A 17572-nucleotide genomic window follows, 5' to 3' on the forward strand; every position below is an offset into this window, starting at 1 on the left:
TGATCCCAGGGTCCTGGGATCGAGTCCCACATTGGGCTCTCTGCTCAGCAGGGAGCCTGACTCCCCCCCTCTCTCTGTGCCTACCTCTCTGCCTACTTGTGATTTCTGCCTGTCAAATAAATAAAATCTTTAAAAAAAAAAAAAAAAAAGAAAGAAAGAAACTAAAGAACTAGGCTCCAAAAATCCAAAAGCTATTTTTACAGGGTCATGGAAACAGGCATCTAGGAGGCTCTCAATCAAAAGCCTGGAAGGAAGTGGTGGCTGGGGGTTGAAAAGGCAATTTTGTACAGTCTTGTGGTATATAGGAAACAAAATAGTGGGAGGAGGCTGACGCAAACAGGTAACCACTTTCTCCCTTAAGACATGTGCTCCCTTAAAGTATGTGAAAGAGGATGAGAAAGAACTGAGCCCCAAACTGCCGAATGGTGAGAGTGCACAGGGCCCACAGAAGTCACAATGAGCCTGTAGGGGGACCAATGCCACTGGAATTTGTGAAGCAGAATCCTGGAGGGTACTTGCTCCGTGAAAGGAGAGCTCCAGAGATCTATAAGGGCCCCTTGAAATTCTGGCTGAGTACTGCTCTGCACTTGCACAAGATGAAACTGTCTGAGGCTTCCTTTCATAAAAGCATGCTTCGTAAAAGAAGGGAAGCAGGGAAAAAATGGCCTAAAGACAAGAGGCAAACTGACTGATAGAAACAGATGCAGAAATGAAGACAGAATTAGCAGATACAATGTTAGAAAGGCTATTATAAATTCATGTCATATGTTCAAGAAGGTAGAGGGAAACAGAAACATAATGAAGAGGAACTGAATACATAAGAGAATCAAATGCTACTTCTAGATAGGAAAAAAAAATCGACACTTGAAATGAAAAATACATAGGATTGGATTAATAGTAGATTATATAGCAAAGAAGAAAAGATCAGGAAACTCATATTCATGGCAACAGAAAATACAGACTGAAAAACTGCTTCATTTTGGGACAATATCAAGTACTCTAACATATGTGAAGTTGGAGCCCCAGAAAAGGGGGTGGGGGAGATGGGAAACTATTGGAAGAAATGGCCAGAAAGTTTCTAATTTTTATAAAAACTGTATGTCCACTATCCAAGAAGCTCAATGAATCCCATGCCCAGTGAACATAAAAAAAACAAGATCAACCACAACAAACCAAGGCATGTCATAAACAAAGAGTAGCTGGGGAGGTGGGGGGTAAGGGGGAAGACACATTACATACAGAACAAAGATAAAAATGAGAACAGACTATCAGACATTATGTAAACCACAACATGAGGTAGACATCTATAAAGTACCAAAAGAAAATATGAGAAACCTGGAATTTGATAGCCACTAAGAGTATCTCTGGGGGCGCCTGGGTGGCTCAGTGGGTTAAAGTCTCTGCCTTCGGCTCAGGTCATGATCTCAGGGTTCTGGGATCCAGCCCCGCATTGGGCTCTCTGTTCAGCAGGGAGCCTGCTTCCCTTCCTCTCTCTTTGCCTGCTTCTCTCCCTACTTGTGATCTCTGTCTGCCAAATAAATAAATAAAATCTTAGGAAAAAAAAAAGAGTATCTCTGAAAAATGAAATGGAAATGAAGACTTTGTCAAACAAATCAAAAGGTCAGAGATTTAACTGCCAGCAGACCTATGCTACAGAATATGTCAATGAAATTCTTCAAGTTAGAGGAAAATCAGACCAGATGGGAACTTGCAGCTATACAAAGAGAGAGTACCCCAAATGGCAAATATGTGGGTAAATTTAAAAGATGCCTTTCTCGGGGGCACCTGGGTAGCTCAGTGGGTTAGGTCTCTGCCTTCGGCTCAGGTCATGATCCCAGGGTCCTGGGATTGAGTCCTGCATCAGGCTCTCTGCTTGGGCAGGGAGCCTGCTTCCTCCTCCTCCTCCTCTCTCTGCCTACTTGTGATCTCTCTCTCTGTCAAATAAATAAATAAAAAAAATCTCTAAAAAAAAAAAAAAGATGCCTTTCTCATTTTAATCTCTTTGAAAGATAACTGTTTAAAACAAAAAGGAATGTTGAATATATTTAGAAATAAAATATTTAACAACAATAGCACAAAGAATGGGAAAAATGAAACTAGTTGATTCTTGAACAATGCAGGGGTTAGAATCATTGATCCCATTTGCAGCAGAAAATCTATGCATAACTTCTGACTCCCCCAAAACTTAACTACTAATAGCGTACTACTGCCCAGAAGCCTTACTTACTTACACAGCTGATTAGCACATATTTTGTATATGTATTATGTACTGTATCCTTACGATAAAGTAAGCTAGGGGGAAAAATGTTATTAAGCAAATAAAGAGCAGCACCTGGGTGTCTCAGTAAGTTAAGCTTCTGTGTTTGGCTCAGGTCATGATCCCAGAGTCCTAGGATCAAGCCCAAGTTGGGCTCCCCGCTTGGCCTGCCCTCTCCCTTTGCCCCTTCCCCTGCTTGTGCGCATTGTCTCTCAAATAAATAAATAAAATCTTTATTTTTAAATTTTTATTTATTATTTTTTTTAAAGATTTTATTTATTTGAGAGAGAGAGAGAGAGTGTGTGAAAGAGGAAATGCAAACAAGCAGAGTGTGAGAGGGAGAAACAGGCTTCCTGCTGAGTAAGGAGCCTGATGTGGGGCTCAATCCCAAGACCCTAGGATCATGCCCTGAGCCGAAGGCAGACACTTAAATGACCGAGCCACCCAGTCACCCCAAATAAAATCTTAAGAAAAGAAAAATACACTTACATTTACAGTACTGTATAAAAATTTGTGTATAAGTAGACTTGTACAGTTCAAACCTATGTTGTGCAAAGGTCAACTGTATATTCTTTTAAGGTTCTTACCCTATATGTAAAATGATACATCATTTCCAGATAGATCATATATTAAAGATGTAAAATTTAAACCTCAGAGCAACCATTAAAAGGGTAAAGCAAAGTAAAAGCCCAATAGTGAGGGTAAGAAATGACTAATCCAAAGGAAAGGAGGAAGAAAAAAGGAACAAAGAACAGGGAGGACAAATAGAAAATAAGCAGCATTAAATGATGCTGAAATGCTAGAACTGTGCTGGTAAGCAGTAGAGGAAGTTAATGAAAGGTTTAAGGAAATTTCAATGTTAACATGGATTTATCATGTTGGACCTGCTCAGCCAATCTGGAAGGGCTTGAGGACATATCTTTCATCATGACTCTAAAATCAATTTGGGAGAAGAGGCCTGGGATCCTTGAAGGGCTCTGTCATTGGTCTTCTCTGTAGGTCAGAAACTACAGTGGTAACAACTACCATCATCTGGGATCCCTAAATACGATGGAGATAATGGGATCCTATGGTGGCCAAGGTCAAAGAGCAACACTTCACCAAAGGCAAACTGAGTATGGTTATCATAATGGACAGTGGAACCAAAGAAGTAATCAGAATAGTCTGACTTAAAGAGGCCTATAGCACTGGCTAGTTGACCAAAGTGTCCCTAGAAAAGAAACAGATCGGTAAGTCTACTATATTTTTACTTGATCTGTGTAAGTGAAAGAATTCTAGTTCTAGTAAGTAGAATAATCTAAATCACCAAAGACAGTCACGGCACCTCAATCAATTCCTAGAAATGAGCTAGTTTACAGACCCAGAACCTCCTGCAATCAGGGGAGGCTGCATCTCCATAAGGAGATTACACTGTTAATCTTTCTCCCAGCCTCCCCCAAAAGGACCCTATAAGGTCATTAACCTTGGGGAAAGGGAAATACAATAATCAGACTTTTGGGGGGATTACTAGACACTGGCTCTGAAGTGACACTGATTTCAGGAAACCCAAAATATCTCTGTGGTCCACCAGTCAGAGTTGGGGGCTTATGTGGTCAAGTAATTTATGGAGTTATAGTTCAGTTCTATCTTAAAAGTGGGCCTACTGGGTCCCTGAACCCATTCTGTGGTTATTTCCGGAATGCGTAATTGGAATACTCATACTCAGCAACTAGCAATCTCCCTTTATTAGCTCCCTGACCTGTGGAGTGAGAGCTATTAAAATGGGAAGGGCCAAATGTAAGCTATTAGAACAGCCTCTACTCAGAAGAACAGTGAAACAAGTAATACTGCATTCCCGGATGGACTGCAGAGATTAGTGCCACCAGCAAGGATTTGAAAGACTTCCACTCATTCAACTTGCCTGCTGTGGCTTGTGCATAAAATAGATGGACCTTTGTAGAACAACAGTGGATTTAAACTTAATCAGGTAGTAAATGCAATTGCTGCTGGTGTTCCAGATGTGGTTTTGTTGCTTGAACAAATTAACACATCTTTTTCCTGCTATGCATATACTGATCTAGAAAATGCTTTTTTCCTCAATAAGCTCTTGGTAAGAGCTTACACCTGGCAATGTCTGCAATATACCATTACTGTCTTAACCTTAGAGGTATATCAACTCTCCAGCCAAATGTCATAATTTAGTCCACAGGGACCTTGATTGTCTTTCCCTTCTACAAGATACCATGCTGGTTCATTACATTGATGACATTATGCTGAATGTATCTGGTGAATAGCAAGTACCAATTACTCTAGACATATCCATCTTAGGGAAATTTCTAGGGGTCCAGTGATGTGGGGCATGTTGACATCCCTTCCAAGGTGAAGGATAAGTTGTTGCATCTGGCCCCTCCTGCCAAAGAAAAACAGGCCCAAGCATAGTGGGCCTCTCTGGATGTTAGAACTAACATTTCATTTGGGTGTGCTACTCTAGCCCCTTTACTGGCTAAGTCGAAGGCTGCTAGTTTTAAGTGGGGCCCAGGAGGAAAAGCTACTTGGACCGTATGATTCAGACCTGATGGTGCATGAAGTGTCAGTGGTAGACCGGGAGGCTGTTTGGCGTCCTTGAGAAGACCCTACAGGCAAATCATAGTATAGACACTGAGGAATTTGGAGCAAAGCCCATGTAACTACTCTCCTACTGAGAAACAGCTTTTGGCCTGCTAGTGGGCCTCGGCAGGAACTCAAAATTTAATTAACCATAGGCTATCAGATTACCATGTGACCTAAGCTGCCCATCAAGAAATGGAGCTTGTCTGGCTCACTGAACCATAAAGCTCATGGTGTGCAACAGCACTCCACTCCATGATCAAACGGAATTGGTATATGTGAGAAAGGGCTTGAGCAGACCCAAAAGGCACATGTTGTATGAGAAAGTGACCAAACTTCCTTACTCCCCCTTCTCTGTCCCAGTTTGCCCCTATGGCCTCATGGGGAGTTCCTTACAACCAGATGATTGGGGAAGAGAAAACTCGGGCCTGGTCTGTAACAGTTCGGTACGACATTCAGGCGACATCTGAAAGCGCACTGCTATAGCACAGCAATACCTTTCCAGGACTATTCATACCGATTACCAACTACACTGATTCTACACCGATTCCAGCTACAATCCTGATTCTCCTACTATACAACTGGAATAAGGAAGAGTAGGCTTAAGGAATAAGGAAGAATAGGCTGGAATAAGGAAGAGAGTCTTGAATATGACAGATCTCTTAGGGGGTCCTCTTAGTGCTACTGGGGCCTGTAATCAGTTAATGGAAAATTACAACTCAATCCATGCAGGACTGCTAGTGGCCCAAACCTTCTAGGAATGAAGGTCACCCCACTAGGCAAAGAACCATGACCAGCTGAGGTACTTGCTAAGGGAATGGGAAGTAGAAATAGGTATGGTTGTGGCCACATGACTATTTGTAGAAACTGAGGAGCCCAGCTCCGGGCCAAAAACCTATGTGTGATTTTTCAGGCCCAACCACAGGCAATTAAAAAGGCTTTTACCCGGGAGGCCTCACAGGGAAAGCTGTCCTTCCCACAGCAGACTTGATGCACAGCCAATGCACTGCAGACTTTAATAGGAGTTCCAGTCAGTAACTCAGATATCCCTTGTTGGCTATGCTCTGATACACATTTGCATTCTTACTCCAAGTGCCTCAATCCCCTCTCTTTGGGACCTCCAACCAAAGTCTAATTCAGGTGCCTCTCATGAGGCCTCCTTATTAGGGCAAGAAAGAGAAACCTTAAAGACACCACTTCTACTCTGACTCAGTACTTTTCCACTCCTAGCTTTTCCCATTTTAAACAGTGAAATCACAACCAAAAAGCACAAAAAATGAAAAGAATATGGCACTAAAGAGGCACTAAAAGGATACTTGTTGGCTATATGAGAGCTGAAATAAGAAAGCAGAATGCTGCCTTGTTTGACCTCAGCTGGAACATCTGCACTGGGAGATAGGAATTTTTCACCACTCTGTCCATGTCTATTAATAACTGCAAAAGCATCATACATATTATTTTTGGGGGTCACAACAAATTTTACCAAGTAGGTGAATTCTCAGATAAGGAGCTTACAAATAATAAGGATCAACCACACTCTGATCATAACAGTATTAAACTGGAAATCAGTAACAGAAAGATTCTGAAACATCTGCACATACTTAGACATTAAATAACACACCCCCAAATTACACATGGGTCAAAGAAGAAATCATGGGAAATCTGAAAATATTCTGACCTTCATGGAACTGAAAACATAGTACTATAACACGCAGATAAAGCAATGCTAAGAGAGAAACTGACAGCTTCAAATGCTTATGTTAGAAAGAAAAAAAAGGCTTAAAACAATGATCTTAGCTTCTACCTTGAGAAACTAGAAAAGAACACATTAAACCCAAAAACAAGCAGAAATAAAGAATAGCTAAAATCAATAAATAGCAAACACACAAACAACAGAGGAAAATCAATGAAACTAAAAGCTGGTATTTGATAAATTTCTAGCCAGACTCATCAGGGACAAAATAGATACAAATTATCAATATCAGGAATTAAAGATTATAAATGATATATATCTTTGCAGAGTATAAAGACACTGAAAGAATAATAATGAAGTATTATGAACAACTTTATTGCAATAAATTTAGCAAGTTAAATAAAATGGACAAAATCTTTGAGAAACAAACTACTATAAGCTTACTCAAAAAAATGGAGAACCTGAATAGCCTTATTATCTATGAAGGAAATTGAATTCATATATAAAAACTTGCCCAACAAAGAAAACTCCAAGTCCATATATGACTCCACTGGTGAATTCTATTAAGCATTTAAAGAAAAAATAATACCAATTTTAGCAGAAACTTCCAGAAAATAGGGAAAAAGAATCCCCTTTCCAATTCATTTCATGAAGCCAGCATTATTCTGATACCAAACACCAAGCAAAGCTATCACAAGAAAATTATCCCTGAGACCATTATCTCTCATGACCAGGCATAAAAATCCTTTACAAAACTTTAGATGATCCAGTCAATTTAAACAAAGGATAATACATTATGACCAAGTAGAGTTTATTCCAGGAATGCAAGTCTGGTTCAATAAACAAAATTCAATGCAATTGATACTACTAATAGACTAAAAAAGACAAAAACCACATAATCACCTCATTAAATCCAGAAAGAACATTTGACAAAATTCAGTATCTATTTTCAGCACACTATAGATAAAAAGAAATGTCTGCAGTCTGATAAAGGCGTATATAAAAACGCTACAGCTAACACAATACACCCTACATCATCAGACTGAATGTTCTTCCCCTAAGATGGGCAACAAGTTAACACTATCTGCTTTCACCAACTGAATCCAATACTGTACTTAAGGATCTCAGCCACTACAGTAGATCGAGAAAAAAAAAAATGCCAACGAGATGGGAAAAGAAAAAGCCAAGTGTCTTTATTTATAGACATTACTATTTAAATAAAAACTCCTTAGAAATCTATAGAAAAAACTACCAGAATAAATAAATTTAGCAATCACAGAATACAAGTTCCATGTACAAAAATCAATTGTGTATATGTACACACACATAGATAAAAGTGGTTAATAATGAGAAATTGAAGTTAAAAAAAGTATAATGTCCTAGAAGTATAATGTACCAAAGTATAAATTTAACAAATTTTGTGCAAGGTATGTTCAAAGGAAAGTATAAAACACCGCGGAAATTAAAGATGACCTAAATAAACAGAGTTATACCCTATTCATGATGAAAAGACTCAGTATGTTAAAGATGTCAATTCTCCCCAACAGTGCAATTCCAATCAAAATCCTAGCATGTATTTTTGCAGTTATAGATGAGATGATTATAAAATTTATATGTAAATGCAAAGAAGCCAGTATAGGCAAAATAAATTTTGAAAGAAAACCAAAATAAAAGGGGTCATACTGCCCGATTTCAAGATTTACTAAAACACAATAATCAAGACAGTATAATATTGACTTAAGATATATAGATAACTAGAGATAGGAAATCCAGAAATAGACTCAAACATACAGAGTCAATGGTTTGTGACCAAGGCGTCAAGGTAGTTCAATGGGGAAAGGAGTCTTTTCAACAAATTGTGCCAGGATATTGGATAGTCATTTGCAAAAAAGCCCAAAAAACAAACCAAAAAACCCCCCAAAACTCTATCTACCTCATACCACATAAAAAAGTTAACTTGAAATGGATCACAGATAAAAATGGAAGCGCTAAACCACAAAACTTCCAGAAATAAATATAGGAGAAAATCTTTGCAGTCTTGTAAAGAAAAGATTCCCCGCCCCACCTTTAAAAAATGATTTTATTTATTTATTTGTCAGAAGAGTGGCAGGAAGGAGGAGAAGCGGCTCCCTGCTGAGCAAGGCCCAAGGCGGGACTGATTCCAGACATGACCTCAGCGGAAGGCAGAATGCAGGTGACCTAGGAAAAGATTTTAGATACAACAATAGCATGACCCATAAAAGATCCTGATACAATGGACTTTGTCAAAATTAAGAATTTCTTCATTTAGATAATGAAAAGACAGCCACAGATAAGAAGAAAATATTTGCAAATCACAAATTTCACAAAGGACTTGTATTCTGATATAAAGAACTCTGAGAAGTCAGTAGTAAGAAAAACTCAAACAAAATGGGCCAAACAGCTGAACAGACACTTTACCAGAAGATATACAGAAGGAAAATCGACATATGAAAAAAACTTTAGGGAAATATATATTCGGGAAATATAAATTAAATAGGGAAATATAAATTAGGGAAATATAAATTAAAACCACAATGAGATACTACTACACTTCTGGTAGAAGGTCTAAAATTAAAAAGACTGACCATGTAAAGCAGCTGAAGAGCTCTCAACTAGATTAAACTCTCACACACTGCTGGTAGGAATGCAAAACGGTACAGCCACTTTGAGAAAACAACTTCTTTCTTTTCTTAAAAGCTACATAAAATCTATCATATGAGCCAGCCAATCTACTCTCTGGTTATTTAAGAGAAATGAAATCTATGTCCATAAAGACTTGTGGATGAATGTTCATAGCAGCTTTATTCTGAACAGCCCCAAACTGGAAACAACTCAAACTTCCATCATTTGGTGAATGGATAAACAAATTATGGTATATCGATATGATGGAATAACACTCAGCATTAAGAAGGAACGAACTGTTGAAATATGCAATAACATGAATGAATCTCAAAAGCATTAGCTAAAATGAAAGAAAACACAAAAAGCTATAAACTAAAAATGTTCTATTACATGATTGTGGTGGTACTTACATAGCTATACATATTTGTCAAAACTGAGATTGTACATTAAAAATTGGTAAATTTGTTAGTATATAACCAACATCTCAATAATGCTTAAGAAATGCAAGAGGATAATGAACATACAATCTGGAATAGAGGTTTCCTTGGGTGAGGGGAGGCAAAGAAGTTGTATAGAGGGAAGCAGCCCATCAGTAGATGTCAACTATTGTTGACATTCTCAGGTTGTTTCATACATGTTCATTGTATTATTAAAACAGACACAAAAAATTGAAGGAGGGTTATCATGAATAACGATACAGGTAATTTAAGAACCAAAAATAAGGATTTGATTCAATTCTGTACTCTTGATGTCCAATTTATAAAATAAAAGTTGGGGTGATTAATGTTAGAGAGGATTTAGTATTAGCTACATTCAGAAAACTTCACTCTTCAGAATGACTCATTTCTTTAGAGTTTGATTTCACTCTAACCAATATTAACTTAAAAAAAAAAAAAAATCTTCATAAGGCCCAATTCTGAGGCATGCTACCACTTACCCAGGGGATCCACCAATTGGTCAACCAGTCCCATTTTCTTTGCTCTGTCTGCACGAATGTTTCTACCCGTCAACATCATGTCAAAGGCAGCAGGCACACCCACCTATCAAGCAAGCAAGGATCAGAGTACAAGGGAAAATACCAGAATGACAATTACAAATCATTCAACAGAGCAAAATAAATAAATGAGGAAAGTCAAACTAGATTTTTATGCTATTTATCAATCAGTTAAATTTTACACACAAAATATACATTTAGGTAACTTTTGGAATTAGACACTTCCCGTTGAAGCAAAAATGTCTGTATCTCTTCTTTTAATTCAATATGTAAGATTTCTGTCTTATGGAACTGATACGGTAGAGAAATAATTTTGTTTCCTAAGGCTGTGCATTTATATATTATGTCATTTATATAATACTTAAAATTCCTTTGGTGGAGCTAATGGAGATTGAGACACCTGATGATTTTGACAATGTCATTATTCATTCATGTATTTTTAATTTTTTGAAAAGATCTTATTTATTTATTTGACAGAGAGAGAGATCACAAGTAGGCAGAGAGGGAGGCAGAGAGAGAGGGAGAAACAGGCTCCCCACTGAGCAGAGAGCCCGATGCGGGGCTCGATCCCAGGACCCTGGGATCATGACCTGAGCTGAAGGCAGAGGCTTAACCCACTAAGCCACCCAGGTGCCCCATGTATTTTTAAAATTTTTTTGAAAAAGATTTATTTATTTGAGAGAGAGAGGGAGAGCCTAGGGTTGGGGGGTGGGGGATAGGGCTTGATCCCAGGACCCTGAGACCATGACCTAAGCTGAAATCAAGAGCCGGATGCTTAACTGACTGAGCCACCCAGGTGCCCAACAATGTTTTTGTTTGTTTGTTTGTTTGTTTTTATATTTTTATTTATTTATTTGACAGAGAGAGAGGTCACAAGTAGGCCGAGAGGCAGGCAGAGAGAGGAGGAAGCAGGCTCTCCGCGGAGCAGAGAGCCCGATGGGCTCGATCCCAGGACCCCGAGATCATGACCCGAGCCGAAGGCAGAGGCTTTAACCCACTGAGCCACCCAGGCGCCCCCCAACAATGTTTTTAATAAGAATTTTAGACTTAAAAATAGAACTTAGCTAGAGCTTCTTATGTAAGTACCTGAAGAATGGTTTCTAACAACATTCAAATACCAACTATTGCAAGACAATGAAAGAAACCCAGGAATATTTTCTACACCATATAGGCTTATTTATGCTTTCAGTAAATCCTCTTGACAATTTCTATGAAGGAATGCACACTATTTATTATCAGAAAACTAATACCATAAATCTTCCTATTTTTCTATGCCCTGCTCATAACAACTTCCCTCCAAAGAGTATTTCAGCTGAGCCCTATTTTCATTGAGGAACTAACAGTACCTGAAGCTGTAGGGTTCAGTGGGTATTAACATTGCTCTGGGGGTGCCTGGGTGGCTCAGTGGATTAAAGCCTCTGCCTTTGGCTCAGGTCATGATCTCAGGGTCCTGGGATAGAGCCCTGCGTCGGGCTCTCTGCTCAGCAGGGAGCCTGCTTCCCTTCCTCTCTCTCTGCCTACTTGTGATCTCTGGCTATTAAATGAGTAAATAAAATCTTAAAAAAAAAACCAACAGAAAAACATTGCTCTGTAGCCTCTAAGTCTGACTGTCTTTCTCCTCTCCTTATGAATTCAAAAGCCTGATTGGTCTCTTTTGGTTCTATAGAATACAGCAGTTGAGATGATCCAAATCAAGAGAAAGATCTGGGGGTGCCTGGGTGGCTCTGTGGGTTAAAGCCTCTGCCTTCAGCTCAGGTCATGATCCCAGGGTCCTGGGATCGAGCCCCGCATCGGGCTCTCTGCTTCACGGGAAGCCTGCTTTCTCCTCTCTCTGCCTGCCTCTGTCTGTCAAATAAATAAAATCTTTAAAAAAAAAAAAAAAAGAGAAAGATCTGGCTCACAGTTATCAGGAAATATGACCCATGGATTTGAAAAACTAGTAAGATGGTACTGTGCACAGAAGGAACAAATTAAACTATAAATTCAAGGGACACCTGGCTGGTTCAGTTGGAACGCATGCAACTCTTGATCTCAGGGTTGTAAGCTTGAGCCCCATGCTGGGGTAGAGATTACTTAAAGATAAAATCTTTAAAAAAAAGAAAAGTAAACAAACAAACAAACAAACACCCCCCCCCCACACACAAAATAAACCCCAAAAAACTGTATGTTCCAGAAAGGTAAATATTTACCTTTATACTTCTTCAGGGATTACTAATTAATCAGTAATTTTGATCAAGGACTTAGGAAGTCTGGGTGGCTCAGCCAGTTAAGCAGCCAACTCCTGATTTCAGCTCAGGTCATGATTCCAGGGTTGCAGGATCAAGACCTGCATGGGGCTCTCCTTCTTCCTTTGTCCCCCCCACCCCCAATGTACATGCTCTCTCTAAATAAAATCTTTTAAAAATTCATTTTGATCAAGGAATTTAAAAAAGTACAATTGAGAAAATAAACCAAACACCAGTAATAAAATTTGTTACTGATCCTATATACCCATATTTTATTTTGTTTCTAAATTGTACAATGGATATCCATATTATGCCTTTTGTATCAGAGGAAATAGATCTAAAGGACCACGTGATGTAATGAGCACTGGGTGTTACGTAAGATTGATGAATCACTGAACTCTATCTCTGAAACTATGTAATACCTAAGTTAATTAGTTGAATTTAAATAAGTTAAAAAAAAACAGCATCACGTTTACATTTTTTTCTCTTTTGTAGAAAAGTAAAGTCATTATGTCTGTCAATACAAAGTGAGGACCATTTCCCACAGATTTTTCAGTTCCTGCTACCTGGGAAACACTTTCTGTAAAATACTGATTCAACTCTTAATGTTCCTGTGATTGTATAAAAAATTACAAGAGGATGGGGTGCCTAGGTGGCTCATTCAGTTAGGCATCTGCCTTTAGCTCAAGCCGTGATCTCAGAGTTCTGGGATGGAGTCCTGCATGGGACTCCCTGCTCAGCGTGGAGTCTGCTTTTCCCTCTCCCTCTGCCTCCTCCCCCTCTGCTCATGCTCATTCTCTGTCTCTCTCTCAAATGAATAAAATCCTAAAAAAAAAGAATTACAAGAGCAATTCATATTTATTTCTATGATGTTAAGTATTCAAGGCAGTTTTGGTAGACTAATTCCAAATCTAAGATAAGATGGAAATCAGATGTCTTAAAAGAACTACGTCTTCGGTAAAGATGAGCATAACTTGAGGTTACATTTCTCTTGCTTAACAAGTAGGTCTGAGTTCTATTTGAATCTCCAATTCTACATTATGTATTTTCATGTGTTCTCAAAATAGCAGCTTAGTCTAGAAAATCGTCTGATAGCCAAAACTAGAGAATGTATGAAGAAGAGACTTGTTATCCCTGTGAACTTGAATGCAATCAACTCCTCTTAACGCACGATAACAATTTTAGCATACTCACCTTTCCCATCCAACTTCCCTGTCATTTGAAATTTTAAGACTTTTTAAATACTATCAGAGGAGCTCTCTTTATTACTATAACTTAACTCTTAATCTTTGCTTTAAAAATAAACTGCTTTTTTCCCCGATGCAAACCTAAATAAACCAAACACTGCAAAAACAAAATAAAACCAAACCATAATTGAATTAAAAAAATAGATAAAGGGACCTATAGGTACCGAGGTTCTAAAGGTCACAAGGGGGCTTAAACTCACCATTTTGGGCAGCCTTTGTGTGCCTCCTGCTCCTGGTAAGAGTCCCAGCAAGACTTCAGGTGTACCTAATACTGTTTTTCTATCTTTGGTTGCTATTCTATATTGGCAGGAAATGGCAAGCTTCAAACAAATAAAAGAAAATCAGAATGTTAGAAAATGTAACTTTATAATATCTTCAGATATGCAAAGGTCTAAAGATTACTTACAAAGCAGGAATGTATTTTATGCTTTCTATAATTTACCTTCCCAGGCTTATTTCATACTTTCCCCCTAATGAACCTTTCCTGGGGTTTTGGATCTCCTTAAAAACCTGCTGAAAGCTATGGAAGGTCTAAACAGAAAAATACACACACATCACTGTACATTGCATGCCAAGTTGAGAAGACCTGTATCCTACAGAGACCCTCCTTTTCAATCAAACAGGCCTACTTGCAGTGATTGAATAGGCTTTGCCTACCGTTGTCTTTGCTCACCATTGTCTTTGCTCATACCATGCCATATGTGAAAGGATCTTTTTCCCCACTATTTTCTGATTAATCAATTTCTGCCGATTTCTTAGGACCAGGCATAGATTTCCTTAATATATGTGAAAGTGTCTAGCATAGAGCCCAGCATGTGATAAATGCTCAATAAATGTTATTTTCTCCTCTCCTTTCCTACATGCTCCAGTCTAGCAAGCATCTCTCCTCTCAAATCTTACATTATTCACCACCTTTACTGCTCACAAAGCACTTAAACACATACTACGTTCTGTGAGTCTCATCTAGACTTAAGTAGCTCGAAAGCATGGACCACACTTCTGAATCTTTGCCCTGCAAACCTGAACCAGGTTTTGGGAATTGAAGACGACCTTGGACATGTAGTTTAAATCTTCACAATTTATAATGAATGAAAACATCACACTTTTGGTTATTTGCTCTGTGCCATGAAATAAGGATTGAAACCTATCCAGAAGTTTGACAACTAAAAAGAAAGCTGATCCTCCTCCGAGAACTTTTTGCAGGCAAAACCGTAACTTACAGGTTTGCAGCTTATAATTCCCATCAATATGGTGAACAGCATCTCAATAACTTTGAAAGAAATCAATACCTCAAGTCCTCCTCCTAAGCAGGCTCCACTGATGGCAGCCACAATAGGCTTTGTGGACTTCTCAAGTTTCTCAAATATTCTCTGTCCTTCCCGTGATATTTGTGTTACCTCTTCAGAGGTCTTGCAAGAGGTTAACATGCTGCAGTAAACATGAAAGCAGAGAAGAGAAAAAAAAAAAAAAAAGATGAAATTATACCCTACTTTGTTCAATACCTCATCCATTGTATCCTTGCCCTATCATCTACCAATATTTGATAGTGTATCTTCAAATACTCAAGAGTTTAAGAATGGTTTTTGCCTCAGCACTAATATCAGCAACATCATCTCTCCATAAAGCCACATCATCTCTCCATAGAGTGTTAGGTTTCTGGATCCAGAGAACATGAAACAAAACATGTTGTGTAATTTTATTTTCTATTAAAAAAAAGCAACACATTAGATCACAAGGCTTTCTGTACATGAGAAAATCATCTTCTGGTAAATATTTTCACAATCACATTAACCATTTTTACTATCAAGTGACTCCCAGATTGAACAGCAATCAAAATAACAGTGGGAAAAAAAAGCTTTCAAGTTATTTATCTCCTAATGAGTATAAAAGAACAAGTAATGTACTTCATGTCTTTTAGTTTCAGTTTGCTTCATTTGCTACTTTGTTCTTAAACGCATTTAAAGTGGCTTTTGTAAGTCTGACCAAAGGAAACTAGTTTTTGGCATTTTACATACTGGGAGTTGCTCAGCTTGCCTCACAGAAGCTGCCAAGTATTTTCCTCTGGATCTAGGAAGCTAGTGCTAGGTACGTCAGTGCCTTGCTAGGCTCAAATAAATGAGCTAGAAGAAAAAGCACTTGATACAAGTAATTTTGCCTTTTCTAAAAAAAAAAAAAAAGACCCCAAATATTTATAAATTCCTAATTACTATACATAAACAAAAAAAGAATACACAATGTGGAGCAAGATGTAAAACTATACATACACCTTAAGTACAAATTACTAAGCCTCTAATGCTGGCTATCATTGCCTAAGGTACAAAGAATAATAAAACAAATACTTGTATTTGACAGAATTAACAACTGGTAACATTTTAGCCCATTAAACTAACACTGATAGTATTTCACCTCCTTATAAATGCTTTAAAAAACTGTGAGCACGTTAACATACACATAAATGCCACCATTTAAAAAAAAGAAAATATTAGCTGCATCACTGAAGCTCCCTTTGACAACCTCAGAGTCCTACCAGCTACTTCATTTTCCCTGAGGCAACCATTCTCAAATATTTGTAGTGTATTCTTTCAGACCAACTACATATTTGTATCTATAAATAACAGAGGCATCTCACTATGATTTAAAAATGTTTACAGGGCGCCTGGGTGGCTCAGTTGGTTAAGCGACTGCCTTCGGCTCAGGTCACGATCCCGGAGTTCCGGGATCGAATCCCACATGGGGCTCCCATCTCCGCCGGGAGTCTGCTTCTCCCTCTGACCTTCTTGCCTCTCATGCTCTCTCTCACTTGTCTCTCTCTCTCAAATAAAAAAATAAAATCTTAAAAAAGAAATGTTTACATAAACTACATGCTATGCAGAATGTTCTATAACTTGCTTTTTTTTTTTTTTTAAGGGGTGCCTGGGTGGCTCAGTCATTGGGCATCTGCCTTAGGCTTGGGTCATGGGGGCCCCCGCTTTAGGCTCCCTGCTTAGGCGGGAGGCCTGCTTCTCCCTCTGCCACTCTCCCTACTTGTGTTCCCTCTCTCGCTGTGTCTCTCTGTCAAATAAATAAAATCTTTTAAAAAAAGTCTATAAAAAGTCTATAAAACTTATTACATTTTTGAACTCTAACATTATGTTGTGGATCTAGTTAATTCCTTTGAGTCGTTTTGTAGTATTTTATCATATGAAAGTTTGTTTACTTTTCCATTTCCCTAATGACATATAATTGCTTCAAATTCTTCACTATTTTAAACTATACAGGGCTGAACATCCTTATACACGTCTTTAAAAACAAAGGGTGGATTTCTTTAGTATATATATAGCTAGATGAGGTATCACTGAATTAGACGATACATGCATTTTCAATTTCATTAAAGGCTGTCAAAATGTTTTCCAAAGGTACTGTAGCAATTTGGCATTCTTACTAGTAATATATTAACTTTCTTATTTCCCCAAGCCCTTGTTAACATGGTATTTTCAAACTTTTAAATATTTGTTGGTCTGTTGGGTTTAAAAAAAAAGGGCATCTCATAGTTTTTATTCTACACCAATATTCTTAGAACTGCTATCGACTTCTTTAAGGAAGATTAGTCTTACATGGTTTAAGCAACAAGCCCCTCTTCTATCAACTTTATTACACTTGTGAAAATAACTTGAAAAAAGAAAACATTCAGAAAATTTACTTCTAACTTCTTTTAAGAGAAGGAATGATTAGGCCTAAGAAACATACTATTAGCTAAGATGAAATGTGACTTCCAATCTTTGAAAACTTACTTGATGTCAGCACCTGCAATAAAGCAGCCCGGCTTTGATGAGATAAGGACAGCACTTCTGATTTGATCACTAGCCCAGATTTCACTCATTACTTCCATGAACTCAGACTGCAGTTCTTTATTCAGTGTGTTCACCTGCCAAAGGGAAATACACATAA

General features: G+C 38.2%; 1 protein-coding gene across 1 annotated transcript in view; it reads right to left on the bottom strand.

The window, feature by feature from the left end:
- HADHA (hydroxyacyl-CoA dehydrogenase trifunctional multienzyme complex subunit alpha) overlaps positions 1 to 17572 on the bottom strand; it is a 48677-nt gene that overhangs the window by 19242 nt on the left and 11863 nt on the right. The window contains exons 4-7 of the mRNA XM_045979966.1: positions 17416 to 17549; positions 14935 to 15073; positions 13846 to 13965; positions 10117 to 10219 (exon numbers count right to left, since the gene is read on the bottom strand). Coding sequence (XP_045835922.1) covers positions 10117 to 10219; positions 13846 to 13965; positions 14935 to 15073; positions 17416 to 17549 — 496 coding nt within the window. The remainder of the gene's footprint in view (positions 1 to 10116; positions 10220 to 13845; positions 13966 to 14934; positions 15074 to 17415; positions 17550 to 17572) is intronic.

Source organism: Meles meles, chromosome 15 (genome assembly GCF_922984935.1).
Source record: "Meles meles chromosome 15, mMelMel3.1 paternal haplotype, whole genome shotgun sequence".
In the NCBI taxonomy this organism is placed as follows: domain Eukaryota; kingdom Metazoa; phylum Chordata; class Mammalia; order Carnivora; family Mustelidae; genus Meles; species Meles meles.